Source organism: Delphinus delphis, chromosome 6 (assembly GCF_949987515.2).
Source record: "Delphinus delphis chromosome 6, mDelDel1.2, whole genome shotgun sequence".
Lineage (NCBI taxonomy): Eukaryota > Metazoa > Chordata > Mammalia > Artiodactyla > Delphinidae > Delphinus > Delphinus delphis.
Window position 1 is genome coordinate 102601955 of NC_082688.1, and position 15183 is coordinate 102617137.

At 42.2% G+C, this 15183-nt stretch overlaps 1 protein-coding gene across 6 annotated transcripts in view; it reads right to left on the reverse strand.

Annotated features, from left to right (window-relative positions):
• The window catches only part of EBF2 (EBF transcription factor 2), a 191462-nt gene that overhangs the window by 33205 nt on the left and 143074 nt on the right, over window positions 1–15183 (reverse strand). For 4 of the 6 annotated variants that reach the window (XM_060013590.1, XM_060013591.1, XM_060013586.1 and 1 more), the window contains 3 exons: window positions 7847–7964; window positions 6203–6333; window positions 5166–5292 (listed from right to left, as the gene is read on the reverse strand). In XM_060013590.1, coding sequence (XP_059869573.1) covers window positions 5166–5292; window positions 6203–6333; window positions 7847–7964 — 376 coding nt within the window. Of the gene's footprint in view, window positions 1–5165; window positions 5293–6202; window positions 6348–7842; window positions 7965–15183 lie in introns of all 6 variants that reach the window. The other 2 variants (XM_060013592.1, XM_060013587.1) reach the window with 1 other exon arrangement.

Consider the following 15183-nt stretch of genomic DNA (forward strand, 5'->3'; position numbering starts at 1 on the left):
ATTATTAATGTGGTTGGGATATTTTAAAACATGTTTATTGCTTGATTATATTCCTTCCTGAATTAACTCTTGATGTTCCTTGCTAGCTTTTTTTTTTTGCGGTACGTGGGCCTCTCACTGTTGTGGCCTCTCCCGTTGCGGAGCACAGGCTCCGGACGCGCAGGCTCAGCGGCCATGGCTCACGGGCCCAGCCGCTCCGCGGCATGTGGGATCTTCCCGGACCGGGGCAGGAACCCGTGTCCCCTGCATCGGCAGGCGGACTCTCAACCACTGCGCCACCAGGGAAGCCCCCTTGCTAGCTTTTTAAAATTAATCTTTATTGGCGTATAGTTGCTTCACAACGTTGTGTTAGTTTCTGCTGTACAGCAAAGTGAATCAGCTATACGTATACATGTATCCCCTCTTTTTTGGATTTCCTTCCCATTTAGGTCACCACAGAGCACTGAGAAATGTTCCCTGTGCTATACGGTAGGTTCTCATTAGTTACCTATTTTATACATAGTAGTGTACATATGTCAATCCCAATCTCCCAGTTCATCCCACCCTCCCTTCCCCCCCAGTACCTTGCTAGCTTTTAATTTGGGGGGGGGGGTTCTACTTAATTTATGAGATATCTAATCTTCACCTGGTTATCCACAATGTATAACATAATGGCTGATCAAGAGTAGGCATAAAATGAAGTTTGCTGAACAAATGAATGAATCTTTTTATATGTAAGATAATATGTCATATGTAACAAATACGTTCCCAGTTTGTCCTTTTCCTTTTGATTTAATGAGGGAAACTTAGACATGCAAAAATTTTCTTTTTATGTAATCACATATTTATGCTTGGTGGTTTCTGTCTTTGGGATCAAGACAAGCAAGGCTCAATTATAATAATTTTTTGAAATGCCTACATTTTTAATTAAAAATATTTAATTCAAATATGTTTCAGTTTATGATATGAAATTAGATATCTAACCTTTTTTTTTTAATGCTTAACTAGTTGGCCCAACACCGTTTGTTAAACATGCCATATTTTCCACATTGACTTGAGATGTCTCCTCACCCAAACAAATACTTCTGTATTTATACTATTCGTGTGTACAAAAACTGTTTATTTTTAAGTGTTCTCTTCTGTTGCATGACATTTCTATATGTTCCTGCAAAACCCCATATTCTTCTAATTACTGAAACTTAAAATAGGTTTTCAAGTCTGGTAGGGCAAGGCCCTCTCATTTTTCAAAATGCAGGGTCCTACTTTAGCACCTTTACTTTTACAGGTGAACTTCTGTAAAGTTTCCCCAAACATTTTGTTGGTACGTTGATTGGCATTGTGTTAAATTTATTCATTAATCGACATCTTTACAATATTAAATCTTCCCACCTCACCGCCAGCTGGAAGTATTTTGTCCTTCCTCTGAACTCCCTTAGCACTTTATACCTTTTTAAAAATCACTTTTCTAAGCTATACCCACCCAATTTTTCAAACCTGAAACCCGAGAGTCGTCCCCTCCCCTTCCTTCCCCAACCTTCACCCCATCCAATCAATCAACAAGTCCCGTCAATGTTACCTCCTAAATTTCATCCACTTCTGCCTGTCCCCACCACCAGCACTCTAGTCCAAGCTGCCATCATTTCTGGCCGGGGCCACCACACTGGCCTCCAACCGACCTCCCTAGCTTCCAAGCCATTCTCACTGCTGCAACCAGAATACTCTTTTAAAAGGCAAATCTGATCATGGCACTCCCAACTTTAACTATTCCAACAGCGTCCCCATGGCACTTGGGATAGAGCCAAACAAGCAGGCTCAACCCTCTCTTCCAGCTTGAACCCAACCTCTCTTTAACATTCTTTCTTCCCTGTTCATGGTTGCCATCAAACATATCCCATGTTCTTTCCTACCACAGGGCCTTTGCACACACATACTGTTTCATGTGTTTGAACTGTCCTTAACCTTCCCTATCATTTTAAGATTCCTCTGACATACATCCCCAGCATCCTATACAACTCGTCACATTTGTAATTCCTTGTTCAAGTCAGCCTCCGTGATGATAACAGTAATAGCAATAATAATATTAATAATATACACCTTTTGAATAATAAGATACAGTTGCTCTCTATTTCAAATGCTTTACGTGCAGAGGTGCTCTAGACCTGGTGTGTACCAGCTCATGAGAGCAGGTTGTTAAATTTTCAGGAATGCTGTGAGCTAGCTGATGTCATACTGGTAGCTTGAAATCAGCCATGGTGAGAGTACCTGCACCATGGAAATCAGTAAATGCTACAAACCAATGCTCCCCTGCCCCTTTTCCCTGGAGAGCTGGCTGTTAAACCTTTACCGGCACACCACTGTTGCCATGCACTGTATTAGTTAGTCATCATCACAGGTCTGGAAGGTAGGTAGCCCATTTTCTAGATGGGGAAACTAAGAGGTTAAGTCACTCCTGCAAGATTTAAAGCTATGTAGAGGCCAGCCAAGCTGTGCGTCCAGCCAGTCTGACCCCAAAGCATGAGCAGTTCACGTTTATTTCACTATATCATAACGTTGAGGAAGGAAGGTGCCCCCTGGCCTGACTGGTCTGCAGCGTCCCCAGCACAGAGCACAGGGCTGAGCAGAATGGGCACGTTCAACTGATATTTGCTTCAGGAAAAAGTCAACGATGTCTCAGCACATCAGGAAAACAGAACTATTTGCCGACACTGCATTGCTAAACAGAAGTCACCAGACAGGATGGCCAGAGCCCTGAGTCCTTGTTCTGACTCCACATTGAATTCAATGGGCAAGTCATTTCTCCCTGGGTCTCAGTTTTCTCACCTGCAACAGAGGGAGTCAGATGCTCTTCGATGTCTCATTATCTCTAAAATTTCTGGATTTACATGTAACAAAACATCTATTATTTTTACTGTTATGTGGGCTCCTTTTTTTAAAAATCAGCCTTATCCCCACCTCTCAGGCTGTCATCTGTTCTCTACCTGAGACATTTACCCCCAATTCATTGACTGCCAGGCGCTATTCTAGCTAACACTGGTGAACCAAACAGAAAACCCAGCCCCGAGGAGGTCCAGGGACAGAGGAAATGTGAATGGAGAGGACAGGAGGTCAAAAAGATAAGGACGGAGGCAGACAGATTTCCACACCTGCGATACATGTCTCTGCTCAATGCCCCTTCCTCAGAGAGACCCTCCCTCATTCTCTATCCTGTCCTTGTCACTATCTGAAATTACATCATGTATGTTCTTGTTGTCTGTCTCTCCCTCTAGAATGCAAGCTTTATTAAGATGGGGGGCTTTATCTTGCCCGCTTCTATATCCCAGAGCCCAGAGCTGTGCCAGCCCATGGTAGGCATGTAATAAATGCTCATTTAAATGACTCAAGAACAATGTCCCTTTGGAGCTAGAATAGTAAATATTTTATTGCAACTGCAATAGAGTCTTCCATAGATCCACAAAAAAAGGTAACCCAACCAAGATGTGCCTATCACAGAGAGAAAACCTCAAAGGCAAAATGTTAAATATATACCTAAAAATCACCCTCTTCCACCTACTCCTAACTGATACCTAACCCGACATTTACACTTAAACAAGAACAGGAGGTTAAGTCCAAATGAGAAAGAATACACTATAAAATAATATTATTAGAAATTCATAATATGTCTGATATAGTTTCTTGATTTCTATATTTCTTTCTTTCCCCTTATCTTCTCTTCAAAACAACAATATTCTAGTTGATCTCCCTGCCCTCAGCTGTTCCCCTGACTAACTCAGTCTTTATATATCAACAGCATTCGTTTTTCCTAAGGTAACAGCTTTGAGTTACTCTCCCTCACATAGGAACCTTCAATGTCATCTTAGATCTTGCCAGATTAAGTCCTAGCTCCCGTACAAGGCCTTTTATTCATTTTTTAAAACTGCGGTAAAATACACATAACAAAATTTACCCTTTTAGCCCACTTGAAAATGTGCAGGTCAGTAGTGTGAAGTACATTCACTTTGTCGTGCAGCCAACCTCCAGAACTTCTGCATCGCGCAAAGCTAAAACTCTGTGCCCGTTAAACGACTGCCCCCATCCCCCCAGCTCTGGTTACCACCATTCGACTCTCTGTCTCCATGAACGTGAACTTTACATCAGTTCCCCAGGCTTTACTTCATGTGACCCTGCTTTACATCACTTCCGCAGGCTTTTTTTTGACGTCTATTCCCCAGGCTTTTCATCACATGACCTTGTTTAATATCACGTGACCCTGTTTTAGGCACCATACAGAACTTTTGGGCTGTTTTACGGTTTCCTTCCCTGCCATGCCTAGCTCATCTCAGCTAAGTTCTGGTATAAGTTCTACCTAAATGGATCCCCACAGCTGTTGAACCAGCCTTCTCTCCTCCAGATACAGGCACACGTCACCCTTTGCACCTTTGCACGTAAGAGTCCCATAGTTGAAACTCTCTTCCTTTTTCTCTTTACCTATCCAAATCCTCCCCATCCTTAAAAATGGTCTTCAATTTCATCTCCTCCTTGAAACCTCATCCCACTACTCTAGTCCACATGAAAGTCACTCTTCCTGAAACTCGTATTCCATTCACTGGAAATACTAAACATTTTCGAACACTCTAATTCTCCTGCTGTTCTGTGCAATATACCATTGCCTCTTCCAATAGTTCCTAAATTTCCAAATAGGGACCATGTTTTCTATGTCGTTGTCCCTTTAACCTGGAAAAAAGTAGTAGATACAATGTAGGCATTCAACAAATATTGAACCAATTAGATAATTTCTATTTTCAAAAAATTTTTAAATAATTTGAATCGCTCTGCAGCATCATTAGGCAACTTTCTTGAATCCTTTTCAAGAAAATTTAGTTATAGCCAGCAACTTTGTTGAATTTTTTAATCTGATTTGCCTGGATAAAAATCTATTCTAGCATGGTTCCAGCTGAATTAAATTCATAAGGATGGACTCCTGAAATGAGATGCCATGACCGTCTCCCAGACTGCAGAAATTGCTTACATAAAATACAAATTTAGAATCAGGTTCACATGTCCCCGTTCAATGCCTGTCACCCAGTCCACACTTCCTACACCAGTAGAAAGACCTAGAAGAGTTAGAATGATTATAAAGTGTAAAGAGTAGGAACTAGAGCAAAGGTGAACCAGGAGCCAGTCTCCCTTGGAATCATTTTCTCACCCACCTGTATAAATGAACCTCCCTGGAGCTCCTTTGCAGAACTGTTTGGATTTATAAGATAATGTCACTTCTACTACTCCAGGAATGTGCCGAGGAGGAGTCTGCACTCTGATGGCATGAGGAGTTATTAGCTGAGGAATGAACAGGCAGAGAAATAAAATACCTATTACACAAGTTATCATAGAGATACTGAGCACAGGAGCATCTCCTGCTGCTACCCCCATCCCCATCCAGGGCAAACTGACACCCCAGATGCTTTGAATGCCCTGTCCCCGTGTCTCATGTGTTTCTCTCTCTCACCCTGGAATTTCCTTTCAACCCAACCTGTGTACGCTTCCCTTCCTATCAGCCCAGCTCAAGTCCCTCTCACCTCCTGTGCCCCCCCCAACCCTCATCTCTGTCATCATTCCCTTCCCTCATTCCTACACTGCCATGACCTCACAAATTGATTTGGCAATTTCCATTACAAACTTAGCACTGTTACATATCTTTTGGTAACCTGTTTTGCTGTTTTTCTCATTATCACAGTAGAAAAATTGGAAATTACAGAAAAAAAGAAAAATGTTAACATTGCATAACCCAGAGACAACCGTTATTAATCTTTGGCATGTTTCCAGTACTTTTCTATGGTTGTGTGTTATATAATTAGATCTTACATCCATAGATACTGTCGTCCTGGTTTTCTTTCGCTTAGCATTATAGCATGTGTTCCCTTTTCCTGTATCATTAAAAATATTTCAAATAAAAGTTTTAAATAAATGATGACACTTCATCATTGAACCATTCTCCTATTAGCCGGTATCTAGCCAGTTTCTAATTTTTAACAATTATAAACAGTACTGCAGTGAATATTTATCTTTTTAAGGGATCCATGCCTGCAGTAAATTGTGGCTTCCATGTCTTTTAATCCTGGTGCCCCACTTACAATAGGTACTCAATAGTGTGTGTTCATGTTGCTGGCATTGCAGAATTACTAGTTTCCCCAGATCAAAACAATCTTTGGGGCAAAGAAAATCAGGGAAGCGAGTTGCCTTTGCCTACCTCACTCCATACAAGCATAGTCCCAAACACCACTTGGAGGCCATCAAAGAAGTTGTCCCCAATGATGATGACCATGGCTCCTCCGGTGGTCCAGCCTTCACTTGGGCTAATGGCTTTGATGCATGGAGTAGCTAAGAAGATAGGAAAGAAGGAATCAGGTTTGCCCTTTGGTGGTTGAAGTTTGGAGTTTGGGGGCTGGGTGCTCTTGGTCATCTCAGAAGTTCAAGTTGAGCTTTGCTGACTTGCCATCATTCCCTAACTGGTTGTTGGTTTTCACCAGGTCATTAAAGCCTAATGAGTTGACCACTACATATGAAAATGGCTAATTGTGCAAAAGGTGCTTTTAAAACTCTGTTGTTTTCACCGTCTTTTTATAAGTTGATCACACTACAAATGGGTAAATCCCTTTTCTCTCCCCACCTCCTCTGTCCCGAGATGTTAAGATCTACAAGGTCTGTTAATGTGCTAGAGAGAGAAGGAGAAAGCAAAATCTCTCAGAGTTGAAGGTTTTTTTCATCTCTATCAAGAGACAATTTCTAATCACTTTCCTAACTTTGTAGGAAGGATTTTCCCTCCTTCTTCCATATGTTCAAGGCCTCTGGACTTTACATCCCAACAGGAACCCAATATGGTTTTCAGGCCATAACTAAAGTCAATCCATCACTCCATTTCCAAAGTTGACAGGGTCAAAGGTGGAGGAGAACTTTGGCAGGACTCCAAAAACATGAACCCCCTTTGAACAGCTAGTCAATCACATCCAATCAGTCAAAAGAAACTGGATGGGTTCCTAGTTCTGAACCCTGGGATTTTCTTCTCCCCTTTCAGTGCCCACTGTGGGAGAATTAACACCACTCCAAATTCTTTAGTGATTCAATCATTTTCTTTCAGTTCATTAATTCCTGTTTGAAACGATACAAGACACATTTTAAGGGCCAAGATGGGGTGGGGTCTGGTGGGCAGTATACAGCAGGACATCACACTAAAATAGGAGCCCCATTTAGCCATTCATTCTATATTACAAGAGTTGAGTTGTACACTAATGAGTTGAGGAGTGGGGAAAAAAGAATGTAGATGGGATTTACTTAGGTTTGTCAGTTATCTTCCTCGATATACTTTATTTTCTTGGACAACTTGAAGTTTAACAGTTACCAGTATTTCTAATTACTTGAACGTACTTGGAAAACTACCCAGAGCAGACCATGATTTCTTCTTGTCCAAGCAAACAAAAATCAATTAGTGTCAGTTTCATTCTGCACATTGTTTTGTTTTGCCCACAATCTGTTTAAGGGCACATCTGACACTTATTCATACACGTCTGGCACGGTAATGTTCCTGTTTAACTAAGATGTCATAGGCCTACATTTGCCTGAAATGCCCCTCTAGCAAAAAAAGAAAAAAGAAAACCCCACTGAACTGAATGAAAGAGCCGGTGAGGCACGGGCGCCTGAACATTGGCTGGGAGATGTGTGGGGCTTACATGAAAGCAGGCAGAAGTCACTGTTTACAGCTTCATTTTTAAATCCACATGGTCTTGTGTACTTTCTCCACTCCTACTCAGAGACATCAATTTGAAACTCAAACAAGGAAATTTGTGGAGAACATCATTTGTCTGCTAGGCTCAGCCTGGACAGCAGAGAGCCCTACCTTCCGATGGGTCCAGCCTTCTCGCTCTCCGCCCGTGCTTTGAGTTGTTATGAACAAACATGTTGTCGGAAACAGCCAGCACGTGTCCATCCACGTTCACCGTTGTTGACAACACGACCTGCAGATTTCAAGGATAAGGGGGGGGGGGGGTTGAGTTAATCTCTCAGAAAGTCGTAAAAGTTGCAAAACTCTTTTGCCAGACTTCCGTATGGCTAACAAGAGACGGACCAGAACTTTGGGATGAGCCATGCTCCTGGCATCTCAACGGGTTAGCCTTTTCCTGTAACAATAGCAGAGCATCATGGAAAAAGAGGCCGCCTTTCGCCCATGTGCTGTCACGTATTTGTGCTCCAACTATGCCCAGGTGATGAAGTGTGGAAGATGGCAATCTGACTGGCTGGTTCTAGGAACCTCATCTCTATCAAAGGACTTGGACGATCATTCCCAGGTGACCCTTCGGACTGCAGTCAAGGAGCAGATTGTGTGTGGTCAGGAAGCTAAGACGGCAACACCAGCTGGGAGGTCATTTCTCATTTCTCGGGAATGGGTTCTTGAACATTTGACGTGTGCCAAAGTAACGCTGGGGTATGGACATGCTGCCTGATGTCCTGATGTACCTGGTGTCCCCCATGCTGGAGAGCAGCGGTGGAGATGCTCAGACCTTCGGTGAGAAGGTAAGGTTTCGGAATTCAGTGTTGAAAATGTAGGACATTTAGCATCTAACCAGACGAAAGGGAAGAGATGGGTGTGGAGTAGTGGAAGGGCATGATGTAAAGTCCAACAAAACGGAACTCAAATTCCATGCCTGCTACTTCCTAACTTAGAACCTCTGACGAATTATACTTAACCTTTTCGGATGTCCACTTTTGTTATCTGTAAAACATACACAACAATGCCTATCTTGAGGACTGAATGAGATAAAATAAGGATAAAATGAGAAAATAAATGTAAAGCATTTATGGATGGGTTCCCATCCTAGTTGCCTCGCCCCTGCCTTGTTTGGCCAGTCGATAGGACAGAGGATATTACTCATTGAGCCCCTCCCATAGTCTAAGCCCTGGAGGGGAGGCTTCAGCAAGGGGGACTCAGGGGCTCGGTAACCACAAAAGTTACAAGGCACAGTCCCTACCCTCAAAGAGCTTACTTTCAGGTTGGAGAAACATGGCAAACAAGCAAAACAAGTAGCACACAGAATGAGGTCAGATTGGCTTCTATGTGTGTGCTGCAGATCAGGATGCAGGAGAAGTTCAAAGAGGTGGCCATCAGGTGGAACCGTGGGAAAGCACAGCAGAAACGCATTGACTTGGGCATAGCCACCACCTACTTACTGACCCAGGAAGGTGAGTCATCCTAGATACCAGTCTACTTGTTAGTTACACATGGCATTTTTTTTTTTTTGAGAAAGGAACTTGTTACATACATATTCATGTATATGTATAGACCCGAGGAAAGGCATTGAATAGATATATAATGAAGAGCTGTGTCTAAAAATGGCTCTTCCTGTCCACTCCCAAATTAAATTCACTGATACTCTACTTGGAATTTTTCTGCCATCCCTTCCTTACTTATTAAACAAAGTGGGGACAAACCTTGACCCAGCCTTACCTCTTAACATGAGAGAAGATTCACTCCACAGCACTTAAAGTTTTTTTTACTATGAATTATTTCAAGTAAACAAAATAAATATAATGAACCCGCTTTTGTTAGAGTGAAATTTACACGCATTGAAATGTACAAATCTTAGCCGCACAATTTTGACAAACGGATACAACTAGGTAGTCCACACCATATCACAATACAGAACATTTCTATCTCCCCAGAAAGTTATCTGGTGCCCCTTTTCGGTCCACCCTACCCTCTACCCCTTGCCAAGGCAACACTCTCCTGAATCTTTTTAACCTCAAATAGGATTTCAGATGGTATCTCTAAAAAGAATTTTTATATATATTGTAATATAATAAGGGTTTGGGAGAACCCCTAAAATCATGAGTCCACAAAGTATTTCACCCAGCCTGGCACCATGGCATAACAGTGGCACACAGGAATTTTTACATGGACATAAATGGCTGCAGTTATCAACTCAAAAGCATTCACTGAGCTCCTGGTATGTATTGGGTATTATTATGTCAGGCCCTGGAGATCCTAAGCCCACAGAACAATGTGTTCCTGGTTGGCTAATGTCTCTCCCACACTTCAGCTCCTCACTTGGGAAGGCACTACCGATTCGGTGCCCCTGCCTCGCTGTGACGCCAGAATGAACTTAAAGGAAACTCCGTTGTCATTCAGAAAATTGTATCAGTGTAATTGCTCACAAGTCAGGGATGCAGCCTGTCTAGCTCCAGGTCTGTTTTCAATTGTGTCCATGTTAACATGGTAAGAGTCTGGGGAAAGGCCTTCCAGAAAGTTCCTATCCTGCGGTGGCAACCGTAAGACAGAGACATCCATCACTCCCTGCAAGGGCACGAGGCACAAGCTCTTATCAGGGCCCCTCAGCAGAGCACAGGATGGAATCACAGTCAAAGGGAGAGAGGGGCTGAGTCTCCTAGTCCTGGGGTTAAGATGGACACGAAGGCTGAAAGCAATCACCTCTGTTTCTGCTTACCCGCAGAAAATAATAGGACAAAGAGGAGTAAAAGAAAGAGGAATCGGATCACTTTTATAAATCGTGCGCGTGAATGGATTTTCAAAGACGTAGCTGTTAAGATGCAGGGGTGGCAAAGAAGGTAGGCTCCAAAATCGCTCTTAGTCTTTGGCTTTGTAACTGGAAGGATGCTGATTTCATCACATTATTCAGGTAAGACCAAAGAAAGAGTATGCCTTAGTTTATATGCATAAAATACCACATCCACTCCTCAGCTTAATACTTGCTGTTCCCTTGATCAGGAACACTGTTCCCGTCCTTCAACACACAAGTTAAAAAAAAAAAAAAAAAAAAAAGACATAGCTGTCATCCCTGGAAAAAACCGAAAACGAGAGGGTGCTTCAGGCTTTAACTGCTAACGAGCTGTGCTAGGCGCAAGGAGGGGAACCTCAACCTGTGTGAAGATTATGTGGATGTGAAGAGCGTTCTCTCCGAGACCACGTTAATTCATTCCACAAGCTCCTTGTTATACTGTACTTGAACGCTCCTCGTGCATTCCTGCCACAAAATATGGGGCTTTCTTGAGCCAGCTGATTTCATCATTCTCCATTTGGGTGGAGTGAGACTTGGTTCCAAAGAGAACATTTCCCGAATGACATACCCTGATGGTTCAGATGCACTTCATTATTTTCTATTAACAATGGAAATAAATTTTAATCTCTTGCTGGCTAGCGCTGGCCTCTCATGACAGCAAGGGAATTAACCTGAATTATTTCAGTGTCTGCAAAATTTATTACAAGATTTTAAATTATGTCCAAATGTATGTGCGTATGCCTGTATATATATAGATACGAGGCAAGTTCCCGTTTTTAATATTCCAAATATCTTAGACTTTGAGGGATCTAAGAGAGCCTGCCAATTTAACTGAATTTATAAAATGTAAAGGATTTGAAACTCCACCACGTGAAACCAGACATGTTTGGTGGTTGTTCCTTTTTTTAGGAATGGTTGTTTTTCTTATACATGGAGACACACACAAATATTGACTTTTCCATACACGCACTCTCCTTCTGGAAGAGTGAACTACATTATGGAGGTGAAGATACATTTGGTACATTCAAAGCTTCGAATTTAAGTTCCTTCACTGTTTTCTGATGAACGATGACAACACTGATATTATTCTATTCAGAGAAGTTAAAGTTTCTGAATGTTTGAAGACTGAAGGAAGTAGACTGTGCATTCCAGCATCGTCTCCCTCCCAGGCCTTCCCCTTCCACAAGCCAACTTCTTTCCCCCAGTGAGTATTTCCTGGGTCACGAAGGCTGACCTTTTCCATCTGGAATCAATCAGTCAGCCCCTGACAACTTCCTGAAACACCTCACTCCATTTCCTGTTCTCTCCCCCTTCTCTCTTTCCCCCTGGTTTGCTTCACTCTTCAAAACTGCAGGCCACAGCAGCTTAATGTTAGAGGGTCAGACACAGTTAGACTCCAAAACACTACACAAGGACACCTTTGACCTTCAAAAATCTTTACATCTTAGCTAAACAAATCAAGGTCAACATTTCTTACCATTACCTTGTTAACTATTTGTAGGCATCTTTGCCAACGATCTTCTGATCACAGACTCATCAATACCGCTTGTTCTCCTAAGATCAGAAACTGATCTGTTTTAGAAGTAGCGAATTTAGTATTGACAAAATACCATTTGTATTTTAGTTTGAGGTACCTGAAACTAAAAATCTCGAGTATTATAATAAACATATGCAGAGTATCCCATCCAAAAGGACTTCTCTGTCTCACCAGTGTCTCCTATCACCTAAACCTGATACCTAGTCTTTTATACAGCTGTCAGATTCTCTTGGCACTGCCGCTCTGCTGGCATAGCCCGAAAGGATGCCAGTTAGGAATACAGATGTCCATAATTTGTGTGGGATGGACCCCCAGCTTTTGCTGTTGACACTGGTGACAGCTTTCATTTGTTTCTCAAAGTTGGTGTATCTGTATTTCAGCTCAAAGCTCCAGTAGGAGGGTCTGCGGATCTGAAAACTAAGCCATCGTAGACTAGAGCTCTCCTCAACTGGTACGCTTCGACTCAACGCAGACGCAACAACCAATCATATTCACGCAAATATCACTTATGACAAGGTAGCTTTCATTCAAGGTGTCAAGAAAGGAGAAGTAAGGATCTGCTGAAATTGCTTGCATTTTTGTAAGCAAAAGTAGTTTTTCACGTTTTGCCATTCCTCATTTTGTTTAGCGTGATCTCTAATTTTTGGTGAGGCCAGATCAATAAACGCAGACTGATCGGTGCGTGACAGCGTAGGTTCCCTTTTGAATCAATCCAATTAAACGGCAGTTTTAGCTGATTATACAGAAGTAGAAACGTGAGTAAAAAGTTTGTATGTCCCCTTGAAAACTACAAGAAAGTTTTAAGAACAAAAGCTACAACTGTGTGAGCAGTCTGCTCAAGGTACTCAAGAAAACGGATTGGCTTCCTCAAATTATATTTTCCTTCTCATTACCCAAAAGCACTCCCATGTCCCCCACTCTAATAATTTATACAAAGCAGGAGCTGAGTTGTAAAGAGCTCTTTCCTGCCTATAAAAGGCCACAGTGGGAGTTACCCTTTCGGTGGACACATCCGTTAATCTGCCTGTACAACTAATTTTCCAATAGAGGAGCTGTTTCTTTGGCATCAGAATGACAGCCTGTGGCAGGAGGACTTCTACCACCCTGATTTATTCCCACCATTGGGTTATTTTTACGCCTGTCTCCAAAATGTCTATGGCTCTTTGCAACATCACACTTAAAAAAAAAAAAAATCCATCCTTCTCAAAGCTCTAGCTGTATGACTTAGTTGAATCAGAGGAATGACCAGCTTGGATACTACTGCCAGCCAGGCTTTCTCAGCTCATACCCAGGTGTTCCTACAAAGACCCTAAGCCTCATACAGGAGGGTAAAAGGAAAAGAGAAGTCAGAATGCAAAGGGTGTGGAATGACTAAATCATCTGCTCTTTGAAACAGGCGAGAATCCCAGTGTCTGTACTTGCTAGAGAATAATCACGTTGGTTGGAAACCTCCCTGTACGGATCAGCGTTGTTGCTTTGAAAACACACCCAGTTCTACCATCCGTCAGACACATTTCCCCTCCATTTCAATGAGGATCACGTACCTTCTAACTGAAGATGGGGCGTTTGGTAGTTTAATCTCAGTAAATTTACAATAGGTAGCATTTACAGCCCGCTCGACGTGGAAGACTCCGATACCTACTTACAAACATGCGTACACCACGCTAAATAAAATGGCCTCGAAAATCCCTGTTATTTTGCCAAGTATGGAAAACAATTCTTTATGACATTTTACATCTGGAAATGGAATTAAATTCATGATGTGCTTTTCCCTTATAACTGTTCAGTTGCTATATATGTTATTTCAGCTTTCCCAAAGCGTAACTATTATGTGGGATTTTATTTTCCACCTGTGGAAGGAGGAAAGAAACACAGAGACCACTAAAGGGACAGAGAAAATCAAGACAGACTTCTGGTTGTGGTGGGCAATCAGGTTTGGAGTCCATATCGTGAGAAGAAATACTCCATTGATGTTTTTCAACACTGGCGAGTTCTCACATTCGACAAGGGGAATCTGATGAAACAATTAGCCTAAGCCTCCGTAATTCAACCCAGGCAAAGAACAAGCAAATTGGCTACTGCAAATTGTTTCTCCCTACCTCTTCATTCTTGGCACACATTACATGTTCAAGCCAGATTGAAAGCCCGGATTTTTCTTTGTTACTAGACTTCAGAGTCTCCAAAATTACCTTTAAACACCTACCTACCCCGTAAGTATGGATTTTGTCATCCTTTTTTTTTTTTTTTTAAGGAATTCCCAGCATTCTTAGCAATCGCTGGTGTTTCATATTCCCCAAGGTTACATTTTCTGTTCACTTGAGTATCAAGTAGCAAACGAGAGAACGCAAAGTTGATTGCTGCTGAGACAGATGTGGGGCGTTCTGGAGTTGCTCACAGCAAGGGAGGGGGCTGTGGCATTAATGACCTAAGTCCCGAGAAGATACATTCGTAAGTCACCAGACAGCGCTGTGTTTCAGGGAGTCAGAGTTATTTTGTGATCTTCCAGGCACCATGCCACAGGCAATGGAAGCCTACAGAAAACACCGTCACTACCTCAAGGTGTTTACCATGCAATTGATAAAGCAGAACAAACACTACACATAATCAGGAGATATTACTATGTGGTAATACACGATTGAGGGCTGAATTATGTGGCCACTGTCTCCTCTAGGAGTCCAAAGGTAAGAAAATTAACCCGAACTGAAGGCAGTAACAGTTTCATCAAGGAAATGAGATTTGAGATAGGGCCTTGAAGAGTTGAAAAACTTTTCTTACACAACTCAAGGGTACCAAAATGATTATTCTGGCAATAAAAAAAACAAATTCTAACTGGCGTAAGTGGAGCCGTATGCCAAAGGGCATGTCTGCTGGCATATTTTGGCAAGTTTGGCTTAGGCTGGACACCTTTTAGGGCTTGTTTTTCAAAAACTAGTTGACTATGTACAGAAATCAAGCGGCAATTTTTTTATCCTGCCTTTTAGGTCATCAGGAAGCCCAAAGGTCATTAACCTGCTTTACAACCAAATTTCTCTTCATCTCAAAGGCCAGTGATGCTTGCTACATCTACCCTACATCGTTTTATTCCACTGAGGGCAATGCCTGTCCCATCTGAAACGTATGCCAAGA